Raw genomic sequence first — 21,391 nt, forward strand, 5'->3', positions numbered from 1 at the left:
ACTATTACTGTGTTATTGTTGATTTGTCCTTTTAAGGTTTTAGCAGTTGCCTTATATATTGTGGTGAGCCTATGTTGGATTGATCCTTTGATCATTATGTAGTGACCTTCCTTGTCCCTTAAAATATTCTTAATTTTAAAGCCTATTTTGTCTGATATGAGTATTGCTACTCCAGCTTTCTTTTGATCCCTGGTTGCATGAAATGTTTTCTTCCATCCTCTCACTTTCAATTTGTATGTGTCCCTAGAAGTGAAGTGGGTCTCTTGAAGACAGCATATATATGGGTCTCGTTTTTGTATCCATTCAGCCAGTCTGTGTCCTTCAATTGGGGCATTTAGTCCATTAACATTTAAGGTAATTATTGGTATGTATGTTCTTATTGCCATTTTATTAATTGCTTTGGATTTGTTTTTGTTGCTCTTTTTTCTTTCTTCTCTTGTTCTCTCTTCTTGTGGTTTGATGACTATCTTTAGTGTTGTATTTGAGTTGATTTTTCTTATTTGTTTGTGCATCAATTGTAGATTTTTGGTTTGCAGTTATTCAGAAGTTTTGATATGAGTCTATATCAAAATCTTATATATATATATAAGATTGTTTTAAGTTGTTGGTCTCATAATTGCAAGTGCGTCTCCAGTGTTCTGTATTTGTACCCACCTCTTCAGATGATTTCTGATTTTGGTGGCATAATTGTGCATGGATGATTTCGTATCTTTATTGCATATATACCTTTACTGGTGAGCCTCGTCATTTGTGGTATTTTTGTTTCCTGTTGCTGTCTTTTCTTTTCTGCCTAGAGAAGTTCCTTTAGTATTTGTTGTAAGGCTGGTTTCATGTTGCTGAATTCTCTTAGCTTTTGCTTACCTGTGAAGCTTTTGATTTCTCCTTCAGATCAGAATGAGAGCCTTGCTGGGTAGCCTTCTTGGTTGGAGGTTTTTTTTCCTTTCATCACATGAAGTATATCATGCCACTCCCTTCTGGCCTGCAGAGTTTCTGCTGAAAAATCTGCTGATAACCTTATTGGGGTTCCCTTGCATGTTACTTGTTTCTTTTCCCTAGCTGCTTTCAAGATTTTCTCTTTGTCTTTAATTTTGGTTAGTTTGATTAATATGTGTCTCAGTGTATTCCTCCTTGGGTTTATTTTATTTGTTACTCGTTGCACTTCCTGGATTTGAGTGAGTGGTTCCTTTTCCATGTTAGGGAAGCTTTCGGCTATTATCTCTTGGAATATTTTTTCTGTCCCCTTCTCTCTCTCTTCTCCTTCTGGCACCCCTATAATATGGATGTTGGTATATTTAATGTTGTCCCAGAGTTCTCTGAGACTCTCTTCATTTGTTTTCAATCCTTTTTCTCTTTTCTGTTCTACATCCATAATTTCCACTAGTCTGTCCTCCACCTCGTTTATTCGTTCTTCTGCCTCCCATATTCTGCTGTTAGCTGCTTCTAGTGAATTTTTTATTTCAGTTATTGTATTTTGCATCTCTTCTTGTTTAAGTTTTATATCTTGCATCTCTTTGGTCAGTGTTTCCTGTAAGTTATCCATCTCTGCCTACAGTTTATTTCCAATGTCTTGCATCAACAATCTAAAGTCTTTTTCCTGGAGGCTGAGGATCTCCTCATTGCTTAGCTGATTTTCTGGGGCTTTTCCTTTCTCCCTCATCTGAGTTATAGTCCTCTGTCTTTTCATTTTTATAGGTTTTTGGTGTGGTGATCTTTTACAGATAATAGAGTTGTAGCCTGTCTTACTTCTGGTGTCTGCCCCCCTGGTGGCTGAAGTCAGTATGGGGGCTTGCTGTAGGCTTCCTGATGGGGGGGACTGATGCCTGCCCACTAGTAGGTGGAGCTGATTCTAATCCCTCTGGTGGGTGGGGCTTAGTCTCTGGATGGGATTAGAGGCAGCTGTGTGCCTGAGGGGTCTTTAGGCAGCCTGTTTACTGAGGGGAGGGGCTGTGATCCCTCCTGGGTTGTTGTTTGCCCTGGGGCTTCCCAGCACTGATGGGTGGGGCTGGATTTTCCCAAAATGGCCACCTCCAGAGAAAGGCATGCTGATGAATATTCCAGAGAGTTTTGCCTTCAATGTCCTTCCCTCACAACATACCACATTCACCTCTGTTTTCCCAGGAGGTCCTCTAAGAACTGCAGTCAGGTTTGACCCAGATTCCTATGGAGACTTTGCTTTGCCCTGGGACCCTTAAAAGTCCATGTGTGCCTTTTAAGAATGGGGTCTCCGTTTCCCTTAGTCCCGTGGAGCTCCTGTGCCCAAGTCCCACTGGCCTTCAATGCCAGATACACCAGGGGCTCTTTCTCCCGGTTCCAGATCCCCCTACTTGGGAGTTTGATGTGGGGTTCAGAACTTTCACTTCTGTAGGTGAGTCTCTGTGATTTCCATGTGTAATTTCTTAAAATTAGAATGAATTAAGATAATCGCATATGCGTCCATTTAGGTAGACATATGTGCATATATTCCAAATATTTGAATAAAATTTAAATCACATAGAATGAATGCTTCATTTTATACACAGACCTCAGAGGTTGAAGAGAGTGTCTTTGTCTCCTCTATTCATAGACTGTTAACATCGATTATTCTCCCTTGAAATATTTCTTAAATAGTACTCTGTCTTAAATTCATTTAAACAAAAAGAGAAATTCCTTCTGCTGTAGGGCATTGTCATCATACCGAAGCACAGTTTTCAGTTTATATTTAATAAACAGAGAACTTCAGAAAGAAGCAATACAATATAAGGTAAATAAAACAATTTAAGTATCATTCCTAGGAAATAATTTCATCACATAGTTTATGCTGAGGTTTACAATTTTTGTCAGCCCCATTAAAATAAATAGTAATTTTACTCCTGATATTGGAATTGCAATGAATGTAAGAGCCAGTGTTCCTCTTCTGACTCTTTATCTGGAAGTCTTAGCCATTGAACTTGAGATAAAATGTAAAGAATGGAATGCAGAGTCTGACAGGTGCGCTGTCTCTGCCAAATGCATGGACAGTAATCAAAACATCAGCTACGGGATTTCCCATCGTGGCCCAGTGGAAACGAATCCGACTAGGAACCACGAGGTTTCGGGTTCGATCCCTGGCTTTGCTCAGTGGGTTAAGGATCCGGTGTTGCCGTGAGCTCTGGTGTAGGTCACAGATGTGGCTTGGACCTGGCATTGCTGTGGCTGTGGTGTGGGCCAGCAGCTGTATCTCCGATTGGACCCCTAGCCTGGGAGCCTCCATATAGCGCAGGTGTGACCCTAAAATGCCAAAACAAAAACAAAAACAAAAACCCATCACCTACAGCCCACAATCACAGTGGCTGCCATTCCTGGAGCTTTTACTTCCAGGTGGCAGTGGGTGGGTTACTTTTCAGACATTATCTCATTTTATCAGGACTCTAACCTTTAGAGTTTGGTTTTACCCAACCGGTTTTGTAGATGAAGGAACTGTGGCTTGTGGCAGGTAGTAACAGCTAAGACCATATCCTAGGCAGGGGTGGGGCGGAGAAAATGTTGCTTGTACCGATATCAGCCTGGGATCAAACATAATGGGGGAGGTGAACATTCTTGAATTCCTCTATGGGGTATGGGGGCAGTGAAAAGAGTTTACGGTTGTTAACCCTTGAAAGAAAGGATGATGCAGGGCAAAGATGTCACTTTAATTGAAGAGAAGTGATTAAGTGCCTCCATGTTTGCATTTTACTCATTAGCCAAAAAAGAAGTTTTACAATGTCTAGGATGTGCACTCTCATTACATTTGAATTTTCCCTTTTCTTAGTTCCATCTGTGTTTTTTTTTTCAGGGCTGCACCCAAGGCATATGGAAGTTCCCAGGCCAGGGGTCACATTGGAGCTGCGGCTGCCAGCCTACACCACAGCCACAGCAATGCCAGATTCAAGTCATATCTGTGACCTATACCAGAGCTCACGGCAATGCCAGCTCCTTAACCCACTGAGCAAGGCCAGGGATCAAACCTGTGTCCTTATGAATACTAGTTGGATTCGTTACACCTGAGCCACAATGGGAACTCCCCATCCCTTTGTACCAAGGAAATGTCCCTGGTCTTGGTTCACAAACTTTTTTTTTGTCTTTTTTTTTTTTTTTTTTTTTGTCTTTTTGCCTTTTCTAGGCCGCTCCTGCGACATATGGAGGTTCTCAGGCTAGGTGTTGAATTGGAGCTGTAGCCACCGGCCTACGCCAGTGCCACAGCAATGCCAGATCCGAGCCGTGTCTGTGACCTGTACCACAGCTCACGGCAACGCCGGATCCTTAACCCACTGAGCAAGGCCAGGGATCGAACCCGCAACCTCATGGTTCCTAGTTGGATTCGTTAACCACTGTGCCACAATGGGAACTCCTTGGTTCACAGACTTGATTAGTAATTTGGCATGGTTTGCTCTGGTTGTTTCACAAGGCCAAATAACTAGGCAGGTATCATTCTTGGCTGAACTAAGAAAAGTCTTGCTCTTGTGCTGCAGGATTATATCTGGCTGTTTGTATTAACTGCATGTCAGGTAGGTGAGTTTGTCCCTCTAGTGGGAGGGAACATAAGAAGTGTCAGTCCAGCATTCCCTGGTGCCTCAGTGGGTTAAGGATCCAGCACTGTCATGCTACCATAGCACATGTCCGATACCTGGCCCTGGAACTTCCACATGCTGTGGATGTGGCCAAAAGAAGTGTCGGCTCCTTTTGTTCCCTAATTTTATTACTGTTTATTACTGTCCTACTGTGGAGGACCTTCATTTATTACTATTAAGTGGAGAACCTTTGACTTCTGGCTAATAAACTTTGTGAGATCAAAGAGTACAGAACTTGAAGGTGACCTAGGCCCAAATAATACTACATTTTATGTGTTGAGTGTGGGTTCCCAAAAATTGGTGGCATTTAACTAGGTTTAACATTTTACAACAGATTTTAAAAGAAACACACATACCTGAGAGCCCTTATTCATTTTCAGAGCATAAACTGGTCACATCCTTGGATGGGGCAGCATTTTCTGTTAAGATGCTCTGTTACAGTTAGGAGCACCTTGCATTGTTATGGCTTCTCTGTAGCATCAACCACCTGGAAAGTTGGTTAAGAAGAATCTGATGAAGAATCAATAAGAAACAGTTTTAAAAAAGGGGTATAGAGTTTCAAATGCAGAAGCTTGACCCTGTGGCACAAGGGCAGAAACTGCTGGTGGAAGTTCTGGTCCATAGGAGGCTACAGCAGGTCCCAAGGATTGGGTGGAGAGAGAGAGGAGCCCTGCATTTGGATGGACTGTGGAGGCAGGGACAAAAGGACTTGTTTACAGATGGGTTGTCAACTCATCCCAAAACTTCCTGGGTATCGATGTATTGTTGTTTATTACGGTTGGCAAGACAGGAGGGGTGAGCGGGGTGTGGATTCGTTAATAAGGGGTAATCAAATTCATTTCCCAACCTTCATTTTATTTTCCATGTAAAAGTACAGAACACTTCAGTAAACACTGTTAAAAAGAGATTTGCCAAGATGGAGAGGCTGCATAGAATTGCACTCCCTGTGTGTCGGAGCTTGTGCTGGATTTTGTTAATTTTTCTCATATATATAAGTATGACCTTTTAAAAACTGATTAAATCATTACTAACATAACTATAATCAGTGTGTTACTGCAACATCGTCTACTTTTGGGTTTCTCTACTAGATATTTACATGAAAAAGAAAATGAGAAAGAAGTCACTGTCCTTGTAACAAGTTCCTTTGCTCTTATGCTGGGCCCTCTTGCATGAAGCCAGATAGTGCAGCTAAGAAAGCACACCTCTCTTTTGTGGCATTTGGTGTTGGTGTGTTTTTCCCAACCACCCCCTAAATGTGATAACTTGGGGCAGTCTGACAATACAAAATGAACACTGGGATTGAATCCCAAAGCCCCAGATCTAGGCCTGGCCATGCTGGATAATAGTTATCCTATTGCTCCAGAGTCTTTTCACGTTCTTAGGCTTGAGTTTTGCACTTATAGGTTAAGGCTTTTGAAGTAGAACACTGTCCAGGTTCCTCCTAGCTTTCAAATTCCAGGGTCTAGGATTCTTTTATTTTTTGCTTTTTAGGGCCGCACCTGCAGCATATGGAAGTTCCCAAGCTTGGGGTGGAGTCAGAGCTATACCTGCTGGCCTACGCCAAAGCCGCAGCAAGGCGGCTCGATCCGAGCCGCATCTTCGACCTTCAGCACAGCTCACGGCAACACCAGATCCTTAACCCACTGTGTGAGGCTAGGGATCGAACCTGCGTCATCATGGGTCCTAGTCAGGTTCATTACCGCTGAGCCACGACAGGAACTCCCAGCTCTAGGATTCTTATTGCAAATCTTACAAGTTACCATTTTGCTTGATTGCTATGGACATGAGGTTGCTTGTGAGTGTCTTGACTGCCTGGAGATTAGGAAGTAAATGATTTAGAGGATGAGTAACTTTCTAAAAGCAAGCCATCAAAAGTAGCAGTTTCTGGATGGTTTAAAGGTGCCATTGAAATTTAAACTACCATGCAAATAAGGAAAATTTAGAGGATGCTGATTAATCTAGGCATTGAAGAGAGGTTGTCACATTCCTCTTAAAGGTTAGCAGACTTTCTCTAAAGCAGGCAGTCATTTGCATATTAACAAAGGGAAGCCTTGATCACTCATTAGCGTGTGAGGTGACAAGAAGATGATATTCTTTTTTGAAAGCTTTATTGAAGTATAGTTGATACAAAAGGTTGTGGCGACAAAGCGATTCAGTTATACCTGTAACCCACATCCATTCAAATGATGTTCTGCCGATGCATTGACCCCTGTCTCCATTTTTCTCCCAGGGTTTTCCAGGAAACACAAATGCAGACAGTGTGGTGCACTACAGACTCCAGCCTCCCTTTGAAGCCAGGTTTCTGCGCTTCCTCCCCTTAACCTGGAACCCCAAGGGCCGGATTGGGATGCGGATTGAAGTGTACGGATGTGCATACAGTAAGTGGTGTTTAGTCCCCGACCGAAATCAGTGACGGAGTGACGGGTTCTAAACGCCAAATTGAAAACTGAACTTGATTTGTTCAGCCTTTGAAGTATCTCTGTGTGCATGGTGAACTGGCTTTATGGGAAGTCTTGATGCTATTATAGTTATTTTATAGTTGGATTCAAAGATGGGCCTGATCTGAGCCTTGGAATCTTGCATTCTCAGAGGTCAGCAAAGTACCTGTTTTATAGTGGGCCTGTCACAAGATTAACAAAGTTCAGACCAGCAACAGTCATTTATTGTGATGGGTGGTTGTCTTGACACTGGGATGACACTTGTGCTGGGGACACAGGTGATTGCTGGTGTCCCGAGTTCTCCATACTCCAAGAGGGCTCCCTTCTCCCTCTATTGCATCACTGTAGAATCTTCTTTCAATCATCATGTATGTATTATTCTTCCCTCTCCTCTCCACTGATGATAAAAGTAAACAACAAAAAACAGGCAGCCTTCATGGCTCAGCGGTTAAGGAACCCAACTAGGATCCATGAGGATACGGGTTCGATCCCTGGCCTCGCTCAGTGGGTTAAGCATCTGGTGTTGCCATGAGCTGTCGTGTAGGTCGCAGACATGGCTCGGATCCCGAGTTGCTGTGGCTGTGGTGTAGGCTGACAGCTACAGCTCCCATTTGACTCCCAGCCTGGGAACCTCCGTATGCCGCGGGTGCGGCCCTAAAAAGACAAACAAACAAACAAACAACAATGAAAAACCAGGCAGCCAATGTAAGCATAAAACACAAGCATAAAAGCATTAGATGAAATATATGGGGAATCAACTCTTCAGCTGCCTTTTTGATAATTTGAATATGCTAGTATTTATTAACACAAAATGAAAAAAAAAAATTAAGCTAACCTTCTAGAAAACTGGAGAATAAGTTGGATGTGAGCATCTTGGGTTTTTGGTCATAACTTACTCCATACCTGATCGGAGCATTAGCTTTGCAGGGAAGTGTAACAATGAGGTCTTCCTTATACGAGGGTATTTAATGTGTCAGATCTCACCTCCTATAGACATTTTCTCATTTAACTCCCAGACCAACCGAATGAATTCAGTACAGCAGTAACCTCACGGCTTCAGAGAAGAAAGAAACTGAACCTTGGAGAAATTATGTTTGTAAGAGTTACTACATATTGGATCTAGGGCTTAAAACTATTGTTCTTTTTGTCTTAATTTTGTTTTCATAACTGACATACTGTTCAGTCACTCATTTCTTTATTCCCTCACTTGTCATATATAAATTTATTTATTTGCAGAGCACTGTGTTGGATGTGGGGGAACCTTCTAAAATTATTTATTTCTTTGTCAGGATTTTATGAGAAGTCATAAAATGGTACAAAACAAATACAAAACCGAGTAACAGGAACACAGGAACACGGGGCAAGGGGAATAGAGTGGTTAGTCGGTTGGGTTGGAAAACAAAAGGCAGTCAGTTTTCAAAGTAAAGGGCCTGAGTGGTGAGTGAGGAGGCAGGGAGGATGCTTGTAGGAGGGAATGATATATATAAATTGTGGGAGCAGGAATTTAGGGTTCTAATGGGATAGGGATGGCGAGGGTGCAGTGATCTGTTGAATAGCAATAATATCATTTCCTCTTTGGTAACCCTCCAGATAAGGGGTGGTTCTAGAGGTGGGGCTCACCCAAGAAACCCATCCCACATTCAGGGTCACCTTCTGCCTTGGTTTCATTCCTCTTCCTAATAGTCCACTTTTGCTCTGTTTCCTAACCCTGCCTTGCCCCCTAGTGTTTATGGGTCCCCAGCACACTTAGCATAGGTGGTGTGGCAAGGCCATCAGTCTTTCCCCCCTTTTCCCTTTGGCCATTTCCTTCCGTCCTTTTGTTTCTGGGATCTGTAGGTATGCTCACTGCTGCAATCGCTAGGATGCCTGATATTTAGAGTTTCTCTTTGATCCCATGAAATTAGCTTTTCCTTCCCCCATTGCTCTGGAAACAACTTCAGGTTTACTGACTTCAAAGCAGAACATGCTCTTTGATGGGGATTTGCTGTTAGCTTGATGTTCTTCGTGAGAAGATATTACTCTGGTTTCTTGGGTTAGAGGTCGGTACCAGGAAGATCAAAGCTGTGTACCTGATCCCCGAAAGGGCCAGTTGGCAGTGCAGCTGTCATGGAACCTGCATGCATCCTAGATTCAACAAACACCAGCTGTTGGGGCACAGGGGGCTCCTAGCATAAAAATGCAAACGGAAAATAATCACCACTATTTGTAAAACAACACAAAATACATCCCTTAATAGTAGTGGCTCTTTTTGTCTTCATTCTTATCATTAATAATTATTCAAGCATAGCACTCTTCATTTTTATTTTTTGGCAGTAACTTAATGTGATATGGTTTATAGCTCAAAATGATCATTATTATCTTTTTTTTTTTCCACTTATATTTTCACTGCTCTGTTGATATTGAGAGAATGTCCAAATTGCTTATCTTGGCATATAATATCTCATAGATGCAACTTCTCTTTTCAGTTTCATCTTTTCACATTTCATTTACAATGACATTTGCTATTCCTGTAAACATTGCATATTTTCACAGCTTCCCGGCCTGGGATATACATTTTCACTATCTGAAAAGCCCTTCCCCTATTTCTAGAGGAGAAATGGAGTGTGTGGCGTCTCCTTAGCATCCCTGATGACCTGCACCCCAAGGCCAAGTGTCTGCCCCAAGGTTCCTCACATTCCCTTCTTGGCAGTTCCATCCCCCAGTGTCAGCATTCCCTATGGACTTGTTCTGAGCTTTGTATTCCACTCTAAAAAGATCCCTCTTTGATTTTTCATGCACTTTCTCAAGTTTTCAGCATTTACAGCCTGTCTGTTCAATTCTGAGTTGACTTCCTCAACACAGGTCTCTGAAGAGCCATAGACACCTGGATGGTTCTCCCCAGATCCGCCCTTGTTGCTTGAATAAGGTCGTCATTCATCTTTTGGGTCCCTTCTAGTCCTTCTTTCCTGCCATCTACGTTGACTCTCCCATGGTCATGCTCAGTGTCAATCTCGAGTGTTCCTCTGTCGTCTCGCACCTTTCTTGTCATGTTGTGTTGTTTTAGCTTCATTGTTGTAATGTAACAATATGTTTATCACTGTGTTCATTTTTTGAATAAGAGAGAAAAGGAAGGAGGGACAAGGGCAGAAAGGAGAGAAGGTATGCATGAATTATTAGGAAGGTGGAGGAGATAGGCCCAAAACGGTGAGCCCCATGGGGGTCTGCCCGTCATCCCCCTAGTCCTGCATCAACTCAGGCATTGGAAATCAAGTGGGTTAGGAGGGAAGAGGAAAAGGAAATAGAACATGTAATTGCCTGTTTTAAAATCTTGTATTTACTTTAAAAAAGACATTAACGGTTGCATTGAAAAAAATGTAGATTTTAGATAACAACTTCAGTGTGTGTCAATATTTATAAGCCTGTTGTCAACCATTTATAGAAATAAAGCCTGTGTATTTTGAAGCATTTGAAGAGAATATTGAGAGAAAAGCATGCAGATGGAACTTCCTTTCTGTTCAGTGTTTTCTACTGTAAGTAGATTTCAGGTCAGAAAATGCATGAATAGGAATGGAAGAACATAGGATGAAAGTGGACGTTGTCACTGTGTTGATGAAAAACTCTGGAAGCTAATGTGGTCTTTAGTCATAGGAGAGATTGCTGATCTCTGTTGTCCATTTCAATTATGGAGAAAGTAGAAAATAGTCAAACTAGATTAGAAAAAGTATTAGTTCAATTCAATACCTATTTCCAGAACTTTTATCCCATGCAAGGCTGAGTAAAATGAATAAGGCACAATTTCTGTCCTCCAGGTGCTAAGGGGCCAGTGCAGGTGAGGGCAAATGTCTATTCTTTGTAGACCAGCTAAATTTGAGAATGGGTTTCTTACCTTCAGTTTATATCCAACTATGAATTGAAGGTAGATTTTTATTTAAGGGTAAAAATGATAAATTTCTCTAAACTTTAATAATATAGCCTTGTGGTTTTTTTTTTTAAATATTAAGTAGGAAAATGTTAAAGTTAAGATAATATTAACCCTAAAATCTGGAGTTCCTGTCATGGCGCAGTGGAAACAAATCCGACTAGGAACCATGAGGTTTTGGGTTAGATCCCTGGCCTTGCTCAGTGGGTTAAGGATCTGGCATTGCTGTGAGCTGTGGTGTAGGTCACAGATACCACTCAGATCTGGCGCTGCTGTGGCTGTGGCGTAGGCCAGCAGCTGTAGCCTGGATTAGACCCCGACCCTGGAAACCTCCATACGCTGCAGGTGAGGTGCTAAAAAGCAAAAAAAGAAAGATAATATTACCCTAAAATCAGATGAAACAGAACAGTCTCTCATTTTTTGTACATAATAGGCATTTGTTTAATGTTATTTTAATGTATTTAATTTCTTTTTTTTTTTTTGGTCTTTTTAGGGCTGCACCCATAGCATATGCAGGTTCCCAGGCTAGGGGTCGAATAGGAGCTACAGCTGCCAGCCTATACCACAGCCAGAGCAACTCAGCTGTGATCCAAACCACATCTGCGACCTACACCACAACTCACAGCAATGCCAGATCCCCAACCCACTGAGTGAGGCCAGGGGTAGAACCCAGTATCCTCATGGATACTAGTCAGATTTGTTCCCACTGAGCCACTGGAAACTCCTGCTTCTATGCATTTAAAATGTTATAATTTGTTACCAGAATTTTAAGCCTGAAATGACCTGTGATGTTTGAAAAAATCTGAGAGGTGGACCATAGGACCAATTATTAGGAAAACAGAAGCAATCTCTTATCAGTAATTACTGCTTTCTCATAAGTACTTAGAACTTAATGAGTCCAAACTGCTCTCCTGACCTGGCTTCACCCCAACCCCTCCAAGCCTACTCTTCCTTTAGTTTTCCCTGTCTTGGTAAATGATTACATCATTCACCAGGAATTTACACTAGAAACGTGGGCTACATGTTTGATACATCTTTGATAGATCCATGTCCCTACACATCTAAAGAATATCAAATTCTAAGTATGCTATCCCCAAATTACACCCTAAGCCATTTCAAATCTCTCCAACTCAACTTACCCATATAATGCAAACCCAGGTTCACCAATGAACTCTTTTCTTTGTATGAGCGGTTTACTTGGCTTAAAATGCTTCTTTCCAAGTTTTTCGCCCAGTCTGTCTACATCCCATCATTCAGGTCATCGATTAAATGTCTCCCTTCAGAGCTGTATTTCCTGATCACTGGTCTAAATTTGGTCCCTATGGTTTCCTCTAAATTTGTTATGTGGCTGGCTGGTCAGTCCATCGATGCTTTGCTCCAGCCAGCCTTGAATTGCTGCAGTGTTGGCGCTCTTGCTTGTCACTGAGACAGCTATTGTTGACAGTGCCCCTAGGGATGGAACTTTTTATGTGCTCTGCTTCCCAGCCCTGGTAGAAGTTTGGTGCCAAGGGCTTAGGGGTGGAGCAGCCTCTGGCTAAAAGAACACAGGTTCCCACTCTTCTTATTGAGTTCCAATAGATTTTCTGGAATATATGCTTCTAGATATTCTGTATATTTGTGGTCAGGTTCCAGTGTCCTTGAGGTTTTATTTTTGACTTTTTTCCCCAGTTTTATCATTGCTATTGGGAGGTAGGATTTGCCAGGCATCTCACTTGGCCATTTTAGAAGTCTCACCCTTTCAGTTATTTTTAAAAGGCACTTAAAATCTAGGTAATAATTTCCATATTAAATTCTCGTGTTCTTCATGCTTTTGTATTGATCCATATTTCCACGTATCTTTCTCCTTCTGCCTCATAGACTTTTTTTTTTTTTTTTTTTTTTTGTCTTTTTGCCATTTCTTGGGCCGCTCCCGTGGCATATGGAGGTTCCCAGGCTAGGGGTCCAATGGGAGCTGTAGCCACCCGCCTACACCACAGCCACAGCAACATGGGATCCGAGCCACAACTGCAACCTACATGACAGCTCACGGCAACGCCGGATCCTTAACTTACTGAGCAAAGCCAGGGATCGAACCCACAACCTCATGGTTCCTAGTTGGATTCGTTAACTCCCTCATAGACTTCTTTTAAACATTGCTTATAGTGTGGATCTGCCAGTGAGAAATTCTTTCAGCTTTTGTATGTCTGAAAAAAGTTCTTTCACCTTCATTTTTGTTAAGTTATTTTCACTCAGTGGAAACTTATAGGGTGACATTTTTTTTCATATAATACTTTCAAGATGTTGCTCTGCTATTTTTTTTTACTTGTGTTCTTTCTGGTGAGAAATCTGCAGCCATCTGTATCTGTGTTTCTATGAGCATGACATGTCTTTTTTTCCTTACCTGCTTTTGAGCTGTTGAGCTATTTGTTTCTGATGTACTTCAATTTTGTTTTATTCTGTTCTTGTATTTGGAGATTGTTGGGCTATTTGGATTGGTATGTTATAGTTTTCATCAGATTTAGAAAGTTTCAGCCATTGCTTCTTAAAGCATTTTTCTAACTTCCCCCAGCTTTCTTCTGCTTAAGGGACTTTACTGCTATCTATTAGTTAAAGTGTACATTAGGCTACTTGATTTATTTTGTCACACACTTTCCTAAAGTTCTATTTATTTTCTTAAATTATTATTTTTTTCTTTATTTCATTTTGGAATATTTCTGTTGCTATCTTCAAGTTCACTAATCTCTTCTTCTGAGTGTTTAATCTGCCAGTAATCCCATTCAACGTAGACACTGAAATTTTCACTTTTCCTGGTATCTACTTGACTTTTTGAACGTATGGATGACTGTTTATTTTTATTTTTATTTTTTTTTTGTCTTTTTGCCCTTTCTAGGGCTGCTTCCTGTGGCATATGGAGGTTCCCAGGCTAGGGGCCCAATTGGAGCTGTAGCCACCGGCCTACGCCAGAGCCACAGCAACGCTGGATCCAAGCTGCGTCTGCAACCTACACCACAGCTCACGGCAATGCCAGATCCTTAACCCATTGAGGAAGCCCAGAGATCAAACCTGCAACCTCATGGTTCCTAACCAGATTTGTTAACCACTGCACCACGACGGGAACTCCTGGATGACTGTTATAATAACTACCTTAATGTCTTTCTTTTCTAATTATATTGCCTATGTCAATTCTCTATAAGTTTCAATTGATTTTTTTTCTCTCAAATATGGGTACTACTTCCAACTTTTTTGTATGCCTGGAAATTTTTAACCAGACATTTTGATTTTTACCTTGTTGGATATTTTTATATTCTTATATGCTTGACCTTAGTTCAAGGACACATTGAATTGAAGGGACTTGAACCTTTTAGGTCTTGCTTTTGAAATTTGTTAGCCCATAACAGAGTAGTGTGTAGTCCAGGGATTCCTAGTGAGGTTAGACCCTGCTGAGTACTCTGCCCAAGGTCAGTGAATTATGAAGTTTCCAGCCTGCATGATAAGAATGGGCACTGTTCCCAACCTCATGGGCATGTTGGCACTATTTCCCTAGTAATCCTTTCAGACAGTTCTTTTCCCAGCCTTGATGAGTTTCCTTATGGCATGTATTGATCAGTTCTTTGCTGAATACTCAAGTGCTGTGTTGCAGGATCCCCAGTGTTCTCTGTTCATCTTTCTTCTTTCCAAATTCTGCCTGTGGATTCCAGATGCTTTATTCTTACCAGACTCTTGACTCCGTCTCCTCTACTCAGAGAATGTGCTGAATTTTGCCCCAGTTCTTCCTTCTTGCTTGGCAGTGCCCCAGGCAGTGGTGGGGGTCATCTTGTCTCTCCTCTCAGGCATCACTATCCTGAGATATATTATATATTAGATAGATATGTAAAATATATATATAAAATATATATATTTTTGTCTTTTCTAGGGCCGCGCCCGTGACACATGGAGTTTCCCAGGCTAAGAGTCGAATCAGAGCTATAGCCACTGGCCTGTGCCAGAGCCACAGCAGTCAATGCAGGATCTGAGCCGTGTCTGCAACCTACACCACAGCGCACGGTAACACCGGATCCTCAACCCACTGAGCGAGGCCAGGGATTGAACTGCAACCTCGTGGTTCCTAGTTGGATTTGTTAACCACTGAGCCATGACGGGAACTCTCTTTTTCTTCTGTTATCTTCCATCATATTTTATCACAAGAGTTGGATGTAGTTCCCTGTGTTATAGGATCTCATTACTTGTCCATTCTATTTTTATTTATTTGTTTATTAATCTTTTGTCTTTTTGGGGCCACACCTGTGGCATATGGAGGTTCCCAGGCTAGGGTTGAATTGGAGCTGTAGCTGTTGGCCTATGCCACAGCCACAGCAATGCCAGATCTGAGCTGCATCTGCGACCTACACCACAGCTCATGGCAACACAGGATCCTTAACCCACTGAGGAAGGCCAGGGATTGAACCCTTGTCCTCATGGATAACTAGTTGGATTCATTAAACACTGAGCCATGACGGGAACTCCTGACTATCCATTCTAAATGTAATACTTTGCATCCAGTAGCGCCAAACTCCCAGTCCATCCCCTCCCTGAGATGTCAAATATCTTAAAACGTATCGTTTTCTGTTATTTCCTTTTTTGTTGTTGTTGGGTTTTGTTATCGTTGTTTTGTTTTATTTTTGATTGCTTTGAGTGGGGCAGTAAATCTGGCCCTTGTTACTCCATCTTGGTCAGAAGCAGACGTTGTAAATGCAGTGTTAACTGTGGTTGCACCTCCTTGCCTTTGCCCTGTGCTCTAATAGTAATGATGTAGCCAGTGTCCATTGAGGGCTTACCGTATTTCAGACACTGCTGTGCACACTGTCCAGATGTTAAATTGTGTAGCACTCATACTAGTGCTGAGAAGGAGAGGCTTCTTTATCCTTTTATAGGTGAGGAACCTGAGGCACAGAGAGGTTAAGTTTTTCTGCTTTGGAACCAGAATTCGAACCCTTACAGGACAACTTCACAGTCCTTTCTCTGAGCTACTCCTCTGTGTTATGAAGGGCTGTTGGTGGGACCAGATCCAGAGGCTGTAAATATATCAGCACAAATTGAGTCTCACTACTAGTGAAAAGGATTTTCTTCCCTAATTGGCAAGTATGTGTGGGGTGTTCTTTAATGATATTGTTAGTGATGCAATTATCAAAGTATAATCTTAGTTAATCAAACTGAGGATTATAAGTTAAAGTGTCTTAAAACTGGGGAAATACTTCTTACTTTCCACAAAGTATCACATTTACTCTTTCCGGAATATAATTTCTGAAGTCACGATAAGGAAACGATTACTTCCTATTTCAATGAATAATAAGTGACTTCTGTGTCAAATAGAAGTCTGGAATGTTAGCTCCTTGCCTTCCTCTGAAATCATGCACATCATGCTGCATTCTGTTACTGTACAGTCCCATAGTTAATTATTTAAGTAGTTGAATTACGTACGAAATTTTTTTTCATGAAGGTTTCTCATAAAAGATAAATATGATGCTAAGTGCTGATTTAATACATTTTTGGTGTTTTCATTCACATAAATATAGTGCATGATTTGTATTCATTGTGAACTTAAAAATTTTTATTTGCTCTTACAATGGTCCACTAGCAAAAATCTTATGGTGATAGACTGGAGGAAACAAAGTCACCTAAACATTCATGACCAGTAAGTACTGAGACTTGAAAATTGTCTTCTCTGGTCACACCATGATCAACAATAAGTGGGTCAAGGGAGCCGCTGCTTAGTGGAGCTTAAGCTCAAGGGGGACTGCCAGTGGGAGGCGGGGAGACATGGGCTCTCCCCCATTCATACTTGGAGAGCTCACTGCTGCTGACTGACTGAGCAAAGTACTCTCTATCCTAAAATGTGATTATTTTTAAAAAAATTTACATTTTATAATCCATTGCTTTTACAAATCATGTTTGAGTATTTAGCACTAAATTAAAAAATATGTTTACTGACTTCCGATTTGTTTTCAAATATTCAGGTTGATGTATGAACATTTATTAGTACATGACATTTTATAAAATGAATTCTCTTTGATGAAGCCTATAATTGAGTTTCCAGTCTAAATAGTCTTGTTATAAATCATATTGTGATTATGTGTATTCTTATTTATGGCGTGGACTTACCTGGAGGGCTTCTTGATTAACAGAGTAGCCCATTTTTGGAACCATGGTCGGTAGCTTTCTGGTACCTATTTGTCAGTTCTGTGTGAAGTGTGTTGGGTGATGGTACGTACAATCATTAGATTACTTGATTCTTTGCATTCTTTCTTTCCAAACACTTTCATCAAGGAGCTGTCTTTCTCCTATTTCTGTCTTAAGCTGTATGCTGTTCCCTTGTCACTGTAGTTTCCTAGCAACCCACAGTAAGACGTTGGGATGTTACAGGTGCAGTGTGTTTTTTTTCATGGTAGTAAAAGTGAGAAAGTGAGGGAAGTACTGTCAGCTCTGGAAGGGCTGGGCCATGTCTATCCTGTTCTGTTTTTTCCCGGCATCCAGCAGAGTGTGTGATATTTAGCAGATGCTATATCAATAGCAACTGAACATGAGCTGTACCTGTGGAATGGCTGGAAATTAGGTTGGCAGTGGGGGAGAGGGAAGATGGAAAGAAAATGATCCTTTAATAACAAAACTGTATTATTATTATTATTATTACTGTCATTAATTATTTTTGCCAAAGCAGAATCCTTGCCAAAGCAGAATTTGAAGCTATGGAAGATGGTCTGTGTTAAAAACTAATCTTTTATATTCTACACAGAAATATATAGCCAGGAGGTGAAATATTGACCCATTCTTTGCTTTATAAAATATATATCAATAATAGTCACAAAGTGTATTGAGTTATGCAATAGGAAGGTCAACTAAAATAATGAAATTTGTGATTTCCTATATAAAATAGGGTTTTCAATTTTTAAATTAAAGAAGGATTGAAACATGTCTGGTTGTGAGCCCATTCCTGTGGCTCAGTGGTCAGGAACCAGGCACAGTAACCATCCCTGGGTGGTTCTGCAGAGTAGGGGATGGCAAGCTTCTCCTGGAAAGGACCAGCCAACAGGTATTTTAGGCTTTGCAGGCACATGGGCTCCCAGCCACCTATTCTTTGTTTTCCAGCTTATTTTTAACAAATCTTTAAAAAATTAGCACACGGGACTGTACCATAACAGGCTGCAGAGTGATGTGGATGATTTCAGATGAAGGGAAGGAGCAGCTTACCATTCTGAACTTCTAAAAGCAATTTCTGAATTTTATCTATGTTGTTTAAGCTCTTACATTGAGCTTAAGCTTTTTTTTCCTTTTTATTTATTTATTTATTGCTTTTTAGGGCCACATCTGCAGCATATGGGGATTCCCAGGCTAGGGATCTAATCGGAGCTGCAGCTGCCAGCCTACATCACAACCACAGCAATGCCAGATCCTTAACCCACTAAGCGAGGCCAGGGATGGAACCTGCAACCTCATGGTTCCTAGTCAGATTTGTTTCTGCTGCACCATGACAGGAACACAAGAGCTTAAGTTTACTGTCATTTAAGATTTTAGTTAAATTCTCAGGACTGTTATAAGATGTATTATTTTTAAAGGGTTCTGCTAATACTCAGTTTGCTCCATATCTATATTATAATTTAGTCCCTTTAGGCTTAAAAAAAAACTGTCAAAATACATGTGGAATCTGTCTCATAAGATATAATTTGATGACTAACATGTGGTTAATTGTTCTAGGTACAGTGTTAGTGATCCACTAGAAAGAAAGTCAAAACATTAGGACAAAAGAGTTTTAAAGCCATACTTTTGTGTTGCTATCACCTAATAAATTTTTCACTACTCCATTTTGCCTGAGGGGAATGTTCCAGAAAATATAATTCAGGTGCTTTAGAGCAGTGGTTCTTGAAATATGGTCATAGACCAGCAGCATCAATAAAACTCAGGTCCTTGGTAGCAGTACAGATTCTCAGTTCCCACCCTAACCTGGTTAGACAGAAACTCTGAGAGAGGGGCCCAGCCATTCATGTTTAACAAACTCTCCAGGAGATTCTGATCTCTAGAAGATCAATGTTGCTGTTACAAAGCAGTAGCAGCAACAGGGAAGATGAGGACAAAAGCTGATCCGAATAATCCTGGCAAAATCATTTATGGAAAAAAAATTATTAGCTAACTGCAAAAATAAGCCTTAGTTATTATCATTGCCTTTCAGTGGCATAGTTAAACTGGACTGCAAAAACGTGCACCTAGAAACTTTCATACTATGCGAAGTTAGACAGCGAAAGACAAACATCATATATTATTTATAAGTGAAATCTTAAAAAAAGAATACAAATGAGCTTATTTGCAGAACAGAAACAGACTCACAGACTTTGTAAAACTTACGGTTATCAAAGGGGACAGGTGGGAGGGAGGGATGGACTAGAGGTTTGGGATTGGCATATACATACTGAGGTGTATGGAATGACTGGCCAACAGGGACCTGCTGTATAGCACAGGGAACTCTACCCAGTATTCTGTGGTCATCTATGTGGGAAAAGAATCTGAAAGAGAAAGGATGTGTGTACATGTATAACCGAATCACTTTGTGGTACAGCAGAAATTATCACAACCTTGTAAATCAACTCTACTTCAATAAAACAGAAAAATATTCAAAAAAGTGAATGCATTTAAATTCTTTGTTATCAGGTTGTCATTCGTTTATTGCCATCTCATACTCTAAGGGACATCGTTTGAATTTGACAAAGTTATGTTTTTATCAGGCGTGTTTATTTAATTATGCAGCAAAGAATGATTGCTTGCTTATAGGATTTATAGACGGAGTATGGGGTTTATGTATTTTACACAATATCTGTGAATCAAACTTCTGAATTTTCAAAAGGTAGGTACATAAAAGGGGTGCTTCTTTTAAGTTGTGAACATGAAGGATTTTCTGTAAACGTTTTAATCTGAATAAAATGCAAGCATACATTAGCCACAACTTTTTGTGAAATTAAATAAACATCTATCATTGGCTTGAAAAACATCATCTTTATACTTTATCAGCTTTCTCTTGGACCTTCGTTTATGACACAAATATATTATTAAGGCACAATCATTTCCTTTTACTTGTGAGTTTACAGTAGTATTTAGTATATCTGGTGTCTTTACAGGTGTCCTTCACAGCCAGACAAAACTATATTATAGTGACCACTTATGTGAGAATTAAAGTTCAAGATGCTAGTTCAGAAACAATTAAGCCACTTACATTGAGTGACAGTGGCATTTTACCTCTCGCCAGTGTGTGAGAACTATTACCACTTTTCAGAAAAATGGAAATGTTGAATGATTGTTAAATATACAGGGAAATTGGATTCAGGGGAGATTGACTTCACCTTCAACTCCTTTTTTCATTTTTCACAGGATAAAAATAGGCCAATAAAAGATGAGAGCAATTGGAATTAATCCACAGAAATATTTCTAGATGATACTTTTTGGGTAAAGGGTCAGAAAAGGCAAACCGTGGAGTTTAGGTATATCGACTCCCAGTATCAAGGGAAAATGGGCGGTCGTTTTTCTTCCCCCATGTTCAACAAACCAGAGATAGACTGTGTATGCATATGGGTGTGTTGTCATACGCATTTCAATGCACGATTAAGAATATGTTATTCTTAGACCACTTTTTAATGTCTTCCCCTGTAGGATCTGAGATGGTGAATTTTGATGGGAAAAGTTCCTTGTTGTACACATTTCACGAGAAATCCATGAATCCAGACCAAGATGTTATTTCTCTGAAATTTAAAACCAGAGAGAACAATGGTGTCCTGCTGCACAGAGAAGGACAAAATGGCAAACACATCACCCTGGAGTTAGTTAAAGGAAAACTCATCTTATTCCTTAATTCAGGTAAAAAGTGCAAGGTGGTGTTTTTGAAAATACTGTGTAAATGAGAATATCTTTTTGTGATGGCTTTATTTTACAGCTCAGTCACTAATTTAATCCTGAAGCCAGAATGCTTTTGCGAAAGAAAGCAGACCCTATAAATAATTACTCTGAAGACTGGAATTGTCCAGGCCTGGTCGCCCTACAGTTGAGGTTTAATAAGCATTGCATGTATGTATCTTGAGCATACGTACACGCTTTTATGTAAAAAGCATGTATACACTCATACTTGTATACATACAAACTTTTGTGTTAAAAAGTCTTATAGCTTGATAATTGTATAACATCAGTGGTCGATGCTTAACAAATAAACTGATAATATAAAGACTAGAGTGGCTTAGTGTAGAGTTTTGAAGTGGTCCTATGAGTGAGGTCCTAGGAGGAAAGTGATTTCAAGAAAAATGAAAATTCAGTGAGTAATAATAAAAAAACAAACAAACAAAAAAGATAGAAGGTGTTACACCAGATCAAAGGAGGATTGTATTTAAGGTTGAGAGAAAAGCAGCTGAACGGGTTTGGGGCTAAAAAGGATATAAGGAAAGGGTGATTGTGAGAAATGCTGAACCTCATAAGAGAAATCATGACATTGAACCGCATGCAAT

General features: G+C 40.5%; 1 protein-coding gene across 12 annotated transcripts in view; it reads left to right on the top strand.

The window, feature by feature from the left end:
* CNTNAP3 (contactin associated protein family member 3) overlaps positions 1 to 21,391 on the top strand; it is a 200,310-nt gene that overhangs the window by 83,262 nt on the left and 95,657 nt on the right. For all 12 annotated transcript variants that reach the window (XM_084994548.1, XM_021072822.2, XM_021072824.2 and 9 more), the window contains exons 4-5: positions 6,796 to 6,943; positions 20,550 to 20,753. In XM_084994548.1, coding sequence (XP_084850674.1) covers positions 6,796 to 6,943; positions 20,550 to 20,753 — 352 coding nt within the window. The remainder of the gene's footprint in view (positions 1 to 6,795; positions 6,944 to 20,549; positions 20,754 to 21,391) is intronic.

Source organism: Sus scrofa, chromosome 14 (genome assembly GCF_054392235.1).
Source record: "Sus scrofa isolate SSC_HxYL_T2T_F1_AM1 chromosome 14, Sscrofa_HxYL_maternal_Yorkshire_Landrace_v2.0, whole genome shotgun sequence".
Classification (NCBI taxonomy): Eukaryota; Metazoa; Chordata; class Mammalia; order Artiodactyla; family Suidae; genus Sus; species Sus scrofa.